Here is a 9,569-nt window from a genome sequence, read left to right on the forward strand (position 1 = left end):
CTGTCTAGACCGTGGTTCAGTTGGCAACAACTTGAACCATCAGACTCCTTGAACCTGAAAAGATGCAAACTGCACTCAGACTCAAGATAGGAATCCAGGTCTTGGAAGGTTAATGTAAAAGTATAAAATAAAAATTACATTTTCTAAAAGCACTAAACAATTGTATCATTTTTAAACCTTGGCAACCACAAGTCTGTCACTCGTGGACCTGGATAGTTAAGGAGTGACTCCCTAGTCCTTTCCCCTATAGGCCACACGTTACCACCCCACCCCCACTTTTACCCCCAGAAGCGTGAATTGAACGCTGTGTCTTTAAGGGAGACGCGCGCAGTGGTTTCCGCACAGGACAAAATGTCTGCGAGGATCCTGGAGGCTACCGGGCGATCCCAGACTTCCAGCCCGCCTTCCGCTCCCGCCACGCTTCGGGGGTGATGGGGTGAGTGTGCGCCACCACGCATGCTGTGGCGCTCCCGGAGGCTGGGTCAGGGCGCGGCAGGCCAGGGGTGGGGGGAGGGGACCAGCCACAAGCCTCGGGGCCGCAGGTGAGCCTTCGACCCGCAAACGCCAGTGTCCGCTATTATCACAGGCTGGCTCGTGCAGAAGCCGCCGGACGTGCCCTTCCTTCGCTGTGGTCGGTTGTCCCCGGTGTAAAAGATGCGTGTGGCCCCAAAGTCTGAATAAAAGCACCGATCAGCTTCTTTTAGCACCTCATTTTTGCTCCTCCACAGTATCCCTTCAAAAAAGTTATTTGGGAATATCGAAAATCATCTGCTCTCCTTTCTAGTAACATTGCCTTTTTTGCAGTCACACTTTTAACAGTGCAAGTGGTTGGGTGCCCTGTGGTGTGCTCTTTCTCTGAGATTATCTTAAGGTCTCAAATTTTGGAGAAGAGAAAACGGAATGCGAGCCAAATGCTCAAACAATCCCTGCCCCCACTTCCATGATGCTCAAACAAAAGAATTTTCTGATCCTCTCTGAGTACACAGGAGCAGTTTGCTGTAACTACTGACAGTAGCCAAATGCCCCAAGCTTACCAAGCAAAATTATTTTTCCTTCCATGAAAGAAAAAAATAACCACCATCCGAACTTCTAATTAGCCCAGACTACATGGATACGGTGTTTAAGAGAAACTGTTGTAGAGCGAGCTTAATAAATTAACATAATTAGGGTAATTATTTTATGCACTTCGCATTAATCTATTATTTGTACAGCCTTTTTGGCCAAAAATAGCTTGAGGCAAAGGACAATAAAAAGGATACAACAATGTGTAAAATGGCCAAGAGCCAAAACAAGCAAATTCTCAATTAAAAATTCTTTGTTACAAAGGCCTTCAAAGTAGGACAGCTTTAAATTCTTCTAATTCATATCAAAGTATGCATTTTACAAGACAAAATGGATCAACACCCTTCTTTTCAGGAACATATGTATTAAAGTAATGTAGGCCTGAACTAAAGCTCCACTTCAGCGTAGAAAATTTTCATTTAAAAAAATGCATTAATAGAGAATACATCAGAGCCTTTTAGCTAATGGTAGAGGTATCTAAGAGTTTGGCTTAAGACATGTAGAGAACATCTCTGACTCTCCATATAATTAGTTGTGGGTCCAGTAAATTTTTTAAAAGTCCATGTGTAACCTTTATCTGATATTTTCACACTTATCCCTTTCTCGCCTGAGCCAAGTATCTACACTTTACTTGGTTTTTAACTTCATCAAAGTCTTCAGCCTGGTGATTCCAGGCTAGTTTTTCTAATTGTCTCGATTTGTTCATAAACAGATGAATTCATTATTTAATATTAGTAAACTAATATTTCTACAGAGATAGACAAGTAACAGATGAATGAATTGTGTTTTCCTTGATATTTGGGTCAATTGTCAAGGCTAATTATTTGTTTTAATTATTATGTTCTGCTTTGATTAAAGTTACTGGTGGATGAAGTAAATGAAAATGTTTTTATTGTTTCCACACAAATCTATGTGGATTTTGCATTAGTGTGAATTTCTTACTAAAATCCAGGCTCAACCTACACATACTTGTTTGTAATCCTGCCAGATTAATCCATCTGAAGTGACTGGCCTTGGGTGTGGAAGGACAAATACAGCTATAATTCATTTGTTATTCCCTTTTGAGAACACTGCCTGGTTCTTTGACCTTTAGCCTGCCTAATATGTTGTCTATGTTCAGGTTTAAGTGTAAAATAAAAAAATTAGTTTGTTTTATAGGATGATTTTTAATGTTCCAGTCATGTTTTTCATGTACATACACACATATTTACACAAATTACTCATCCAGGTTTTGATCTCCCTTATTCTCTATACTGGTATTCAGGGGGGTCATACTGAAGAATCTACATTGTAATCTGATAGGTTTTTAGAAGACTGGAACTTTAGAGAACTGCAAATAAAACTTTAAATGCAGTTTGAAGTAATTCGTGTGAATTTATTATCTTCCACAGACTTTAACTTCTTACCATCCCTTCCAGATAGTGGATACTCAAATGAAACTCCCTTTGGGAGAGAGCAGAGGGTGGTACACTACTACTCTCTCCTCTTCCATGAAGTAACAAAAATCTGCTTTTCTTTCAGCTTTTTTCCCTCTGAAACTGGACTAAAAAACTTGTACTGTTCATCTCATGCTAGCCACTTTTTTTTTTTTTTTGTTTACTTATTTATTTAGAGAGAGAATGTGCACATGAGCTGGGAAGGAGCAAATAGAGAGGGAGAGAGAATCCCAAGCAGGCACCATGCTGTCAGCACAGAGCCCAACGTGGGGGTCGAACCCACAAACCAAGAGATCATGACCTGAGCCAAAACCAAGAGTCAGAGGCTGAACCAACTGAGCCACCCAGGTGCCCCTAGCTACTTTCATTTAGCATCAAGAAATTTTATTTTAGGAGCACCTGTCTGGCTCAATTGGTAGAGCACCCGACTCTTGATCTCAGGGTCTTGAGTTCAAGCACCATGTTGGGTATGGAGCCTAGTTAAAAAAAGAAAAAGAAGAAGAAGAAATTTTATTTTAAAATATCAGCTGGAGGGCACCTGGGTGGCTCAGTCGGTTAAGTGTCTGACTCTTGATTTTGGCCCAGATTATGATCTCAGGGTTTGTGAGATCGAGCCCCATGTCAGGCTCTGTGCTGACAGCATGGAGCCTGCTTGGGATTCTGTCTCCCTCTCTCTGCCCCTCTCCCACTCATGCTCTTGCTTTCTCTCAAAATAAATAAATAAACTTAAAAAAAAAATAAAATGTGAGCTTAGAGGTCTAGTTATAAGACTAAAGAACTTGGTGAGAGTTAGCACTAGTGGCAATGTGGTTTTGGGCCCTGAAGGAGGTGGAAAGGGAAGAGATGCTGAAGCAGGAATCTCTGCATGAACAGTTGTATAGGGCCCCCAAGGCCTACCCTTTCCCCAGCATGGACACCGTGTGATGGAATTCACCCTCATGAGTGAACACTGCTCTGACCTTTACCACCTGTATCAGAATTATTGCTGGAAGCATCTCTCCTCACCAGACGGTAAGCTTCTGGAGGGGATGGACTATGTGGGTCTTCTCTTGGCATCCTGGGTAGTAAGCCCTTGCCTGACCCTGAGCAGGTGCACAATGAGCAATTTGAATGAGAATGGATGGAGTGAATGGATGTAAGCAAAATAATCACATTCATTGGCACCTTTCTTATAATTTAAAAACTGTTTAAGCAGAAGAGCACCTAGGTGGTTCAGTCTGTTGAGCGTCCTACTTTGGCTCAGGTCATGATCTCCTGGTTCATGGGTTCGGGCCCCATGTTGGGCTTTGTGCCAACAGCGAGGAGCCTGCTTTGGATTCTGTCACCCTTTCTCTCTGTGCCTCCCTCACTCATAGGTGTATATTCTCTGTCTCTCAAAAATAAACATAAAAACAAAACAAAAAAACCACCTCTGTCTTAAAAAAAAAAACTAAGGAAAAATTTAGGGAGTTCTTATTTTTCATTTTCTTCATATTAGCTAACCATAAGTTAATAGGTGTGTGTTTTTGTTGGGTAGTTGGTAAGGAAGAAATGCATATCAAAGGGCTCCAGGAAACCAGACCTCCCCATCAATTTTTTTTCCCTCCATCATTTTCTACCTGAGAGGTGAGCAACCTAATTTGCATGCAGGTCAATTTAGGAAATGAAAATAAATTTGGTTGGGGAGGGAAGGTGGATCTGTGATTCTTTGTTTTTTATATTCAAAAACCCTCAAGGGAATTCTTCCAACTTAAACTACCTATTGTAGTGAATAATAGAATGTCAAAGAGAGAAATAACACTGCCTTTAGCTACTAAGATCTTAATGTAGGCATGTATGAACAGTAAATGCTGGTAGCTTCTTTTTGCTCATGCCTTGAATTTATATGATATAGCACTGGAGAGTCCAATAGTGAGATCATCTGCATTATTTGATTTCAGCCACCAGTTTACAGGCAGATAATCTTATCATTTCCCTTGACAGATGGGGAGATTGGGACTTGGTGAGCTGGGCCTAAGAAAAGTAGAGTCAAGTCATTACATTGAATGCAGTGTCCCTTGAATGCCTGCCCGTGCTAGGGAGATGAGTGAGGTGTGGATCCAGACTCTCCTTCTGCTCAGGCAGGGCACAGCAAACCACCTGATATCGAGCAACCCTCCACACTGGGTTCCTTCCACGGCCAGATGGCAGCACCCTATGCCCCATCGGACTGATCCTCCAGTCTCCATAGTTAAGGTTGCTTAGCCCAGCCTGAGCTCACATACCCAAGGATTGTTTCATTAAATTATTTTGTATTTATGCTGTCACGAGCACTCTGTGAAGGCATGTACACAAGTTCTGTCTTTCCACAATGTCAGCTTTATTCAATCATAAAGCAAGGTTAACATAATTGTAAAGCAGATTCAGAATTCCAAACTCAAAGACCTTTCACTACGCATTTAACTTGGCGTCGTACATGACACGCAAAACAAGAAAGATACAGTAAGGGTAAGTTAATGAATGAAATGCGAAGTCAGTCCGTGAACACACAGCTGGGATGAGGCCTTGACCAGTATGGGTCCACTCAGCGCTTCCTGCTTACTGTGTTCAAGCAGTGGAGGATCTCCATCACTTTCAGAGATCAAACGAGCAGAGCCTTCAGTGGCAGTTGCCTGATACCAGTGGGACATAGAAGGGTGAGCATCTGGAGAATCTGGCAGTTTGCCTCAACAATCTTCCCTTTTTAAACGAGTTTCATCAGTCTAGCCCTTTCAGACTTCTTCTGGGTCTAATGATTATTGGTTCTCATTTCTTCCAGGCTCCCTTGGTTTTGCTGGTTATCAGTTCTGGGTGCCCCCAGGCTGTTAACAGTTTTAGCAGTATCTGTACTCAGCTCATCACCCTTGTCTGCTTTCTTGATTCATTACATCCTTGCCTGACATGAGTGACTCCATCTTGCTCTCTATGTATGTACAGACCCTGCCATATATGTAGTCTACCTAAATGTGTCCACAGATGTGCATGCTTTCTCAGTACCTTTTTCCTCTTTTGTGTTGGATGCTTCCCTTTCTCCTTTCACACTAGCTGCCACACCCTCAACCGTCCCTCAACCAACCGTGTATCTCCTTATTTTTCTTCAGATACATATAAAATCTTAATATATCCTACACAGATCTATATATTATTTAATAATAATGACATATTATACATACTTCATCTGACTTTTCTCCCTGTAGAATTCCTCCAGAAATCCCTCTAGATCATCTAGCAGAGTTCCAATCCATGCTTTGAATGGCTGTACAAAATTCCCTGGTGTGAACACATTATTTACCCAGCTATTCTCTGACAGTTGTTCCCATGTTTCCAGTTTTTTGACATCCCAGATAATACTGTAGTAAATATCCTAATACATTACTTTACGTATTAGTACTTTTAGTTCTACAGAATAGATTCCCAGGAGTGGATCCCTGATTATATTTATTTTTAATTAATAGAAATTGCCAGATTGCTTTCCTAAAAGCCTTCACATCTCCACTAGTAACGTATGAACGTATCCTTTTCTTTGCCTCCCTTCTAGCTTTGGCTGACAGACCTCTTCATTTTTGTTAGTGCGACAGATCTGAGACCTTATTGTTACTTTAATAGCACTTCCCTGAATAGAAGTGATGTGTATCTTTTCACATATTTCTTGGCCATCTAATTTTGTTCTTAGGTCATTTGCCTATTCATATTTCTTGCCCATTTTTTATTGGGTTATTTGTCTTTTTCTTGACAGTTTGTTAGAGCTCTTTGTGTATTAGGGTTGTGACTGAAGATGCTAACTAAGGCTTCTCTTCCAAGCCAAGATGGTTGGCTAGGAGGCTTCCCTCCCTCTGCACTGTAGGAAAAGTCGAAACAAGCTGAGGGGTTGTTTAGCAGAACTAGGAAGGCTGTTATGACTTGTGGCCACAGACTGCTGGTCACCGTTTAGATACTTAGTCTGAACAGAAGACTGTATTGAACCAGAATGTAGCCGTATGCGGAGGACTGAGAAGGTGAGGCAGTTCAGTACTGTGCTGCCTTCCACCGGTTAAGACCTCCGAGAGCGAAGGCCTGCCAAGGCAGAGGATGTCCCTCTGCTGCCCTTGGAGGGGCAGCGCTGTGCTGGCCGACATTTGTAGTGCTGCTTGTCCATGGCTCAGATGAGGCAGTCCACTAAGTCTAAGTCCACTAAGTCTTAATTCTGATTAAGACATCAGAATCAGTGCTTCTCACTCTTTTTTTCCACCTTCACTCTTGTAACAGATGGCATTCATGTATGTGGCACTCCTCTGGGCATCCCAGATTTTGAAGAAACCCAGAGACATCTTGCAGGGAGGTAAAGCATGACTAATTGTTCACCTCTGGTACTTTTAGGGGCACATCAGTAATGATCACTCTCAGAGTGTGGCACAGGTAAGACAGTCTACAGCTTATGCATAGTTTTCAACCCCCAGCTCAAGAAAGCATATCAGAATTCAAAGTAATAGTCTTGATATTCTAGAATACCTTTAAATCTCTTTTAATTTATAAAAAAACAAGGATTCATAATACTATTCTCTCCACTTTTGTTTATGTTTAGCAATAAAACAAGGAACTCTGAAAAGAGAAGATTGCAATGTAGACGAAATGGAATTCTAAAAAAAAATTTTTTTAGGTAAATTTGGGTAACAAAAACAAAGTCTAATACTAAAATCTGGTCTGTTGACTACCCATAATGTTATATAACCATAATGTTTACTAAGCGTAAAGAAAATTATCCGTGAAAGTGGTCTGTAACTCCCCTCCTCATCCTATTACTCCCTTTTTGTGGACTTCAGGGATTTAGTAAATCTCTTGGAGGAAGTCTAGCCTTTAATTTTTAAAGATGTTTTATAATAATTGGCCTTCATGAGTAACCATATTCAAATCAATGCCTAATGTATCAGAAGATATGTAAATAGCTATTTCTTTTGTTAGAAGAAGCCTGGTACTTACTTGTCTTTTTTGATGATTCTGGTAAATTCCTTCTTTTTTTAAAAATACGAGCGATATGTTAAAGGTCATGCCTGAGCCTGATTAGACTTGCTTGGTGGGGGAAAAGTGAGCTTTGGAAAACTGTAATGTATCTGTAACAAGAATCTTAGCAATTGAAATAAAAGCTTACGCTAAACACTACTGCTATCATAGCAACTTATTTTTCCAACTTTGCCTTCCATCATTCCCAGTTAACGTTTAACCAAAAAGATTCTGGAACTTTATCATCTGCGCTGCTGCTGGTTCAAAGCCTGACAGTATGAATGGGCACTGGCTATCTCACGGTGCATCTTGGCCTTGATATTCCCCCTGAAATAAATTCTCAGAAGAGCTCCAAGTCTTCCACGTGTTCTCTTACTATTTTTAAAGTTCCAGAACAAAGTTGTTTAGAATCACACATTTGGTCCTTTGTGAAGCTACTTTCTGAAGAATCAACTTCACCTTTTCTATTCCCCCTTGGTTGGTAGGTTATTGCTATGATAAATTGTCTTTAACAGAAAAGACTTTGCAGCGACAGTCATTGGGTTGTGTTTGGATCCTTTTAACAACATACACGTTGGACAGAGCAAGTAGCTCTTACTTTTCTTTATTTTCTTCCTTCATTAAAAGTAGTGATCAAGCCTTTTATCTTTTAAATATATAGAAGGGAACACTGCATTGTGATGAGCAATAAAGAAAACAAATTTTGTTTTGTAACTGGAGCACCTGTGACAGGATCAGAAAAACATGAACACTCGAACATGGTGCTAGCCAGCATTTCTAGTATCTGTGTTTAGGGGGTGGTTTGCTGAATTTCTTTTACTCACTGCCTGTCCTCTGAATTTACTCCTAGCACTGCTGATGGTTCTTCAGAACTCAGGATTCCTGCTCAGTGTGTCCACCTGAGAACTTACATTGGCTGGAAACCATCAGGCAATGACAGGGACCCCCCCAAGGCCGACAGGACATGGCCTAATACCTAATTTAAAGGTAACGATTTAGAAAACTGCTTTGTATTTTTGTTTTCCTAAAGACATACATTTTTAAAACTAAAGTTTTAGTGGTTTTTTTGTGCTGCCATTTTCCTCATAAGCACGTTGTTTTTAAATTCACAAAACAAAGACTTATTTTGAAAAAAAGTTCTCTCACTGAGAGGTTTTTAAAAGGCTGTTCAACTGGCACTTTCCCCCCTAAACTGTAAGAAACACATTTTTCATTCCCAAAGCTTTCTTTTCAGCTCGTTTCTACAGTTTGTTCCCTAACACTAAGAAAACAAAACGGAGCCTTGCTCTTATTCTGAAAAGGCAGTACATTTTTAAGAAGAAAAGGAAAGGGGCGCCTGGGTGGCTCAGTCGGTTAAGGCTGTGAGCTCAGCTCAGGTCATGATCTCACAGTTCATGAGTTCGAGCCCATGTGGGGCTCTGTGCTGACAGCTCCGAGCCTGGAGCCTGCTTCGGATTGTGTCTCTCCCTCTCTCTGCCCGTGTCCCTCTCACGCTCTCTCTCAAAAATAAATAAAAGCATTAAAAATAAAAAGTTAAAACTCATACATACAAGAGCACTTATTTAGCTGGTTTTTCCACTGAAGAAGCTTGGCTTCCCAGTTTTTAGTGTAACTACCCGCTAGCTGCGGACCCACGTGATTTTGAAGAGCGTTCCTAGTTCAGGGAAGAAGCCCTGGACACGTTGAACATTTTCTGAGGAATAAACCGTTAACACTGAAAAAGTACCCCAGGTACTACCCGAACGGAAGGGGTTTCCTCAGTTGTGAGCGCGCGCGCGTGTGTGTGTGTGTGTGTGTGTGTGTGTGTGTGTGTGGCTGGCGGCTGCCCTTACCTGTTTCTCCCTCGAACGCAGACGCCGCCGCGGAGAGAATGAGGAGTGACGAGCCGACGACGCCCATGGAAGACAGCGGCGCGCCAGACGACGCTACGGCGCAGGGCGGCCCGTGTCCCGGCCTGGCCCCGGCCCCTCCCGGCCGCCTGGGGGCGCCCTACTGCGAGGCCTGGGGCTACTTTCACCTGGCCCCCGCGCGCCCGGGCCACGCGGCGGGCCAGTGGGCCACCTGCCGGCTGTGCGGGGAGCAGGTGAGCCGCGGCCC

At 42.2% G+C, this 9,569-nt stretch overlaps 1 protein-coding gene and 1 non-coding gene across 2 annotated transcripts in view; both read left to right on the top strand.

Annotated features, from left to right (window-relative positions):
* Positions 1-316: 316 nt before the first annotated feature.
* The window catches only part of ZBED3 (zinc finger BED-type containing 3), an 11,224-nt gene continuing 1,971 nt past the window's right edge, over positions 317-9,569 (top strand). The window contains exons 1-4 of the mRNA XM_040493159.1: positions 317-436; positions 5,275-6,813; positions 8,323-8,459; positions 9,326-9,567. Of these exons, the coding sequence (XP_040349093.1) occupies positions 9,343-9,567 (225 nt within the window). The 5' untranslated portion in view covers positions 317-436; positions 5,275-6,813; positions 8,323-8,459; positions 9,326-9,342. The remainder of the gene's footprint in view (positions 437-5,274; positions 6,814-8,322; positions 8,460-9,325; positions 9,568-9,569) is intronic.
* On the top strand, positions 6,476-6,613 carry LOC121017078 (small nucleolar RNA SNORA47). The gene has a single exon (XR_005784616.1). It is a non-coding gene; the product is annotated as a small nucleolar RNA SNORA47 (small nucleolar RNA).

Source organism: Herpailurus yagouaroundi, unplaced genomic scaffold, assembly GCF_014898765.1.
Source record: "Herpailurus yagouaroundi ecotype Mexico unplaced genomic scaffold, PumYag 29, whole genome shotgun sequence".
Classification (NCBI taxonomy): Eukaryota; Metazoa; Chordata; class Mammalia; order Carnivora; family Felidae; genus Herpailurus; species Herpailurus yagouaroundi.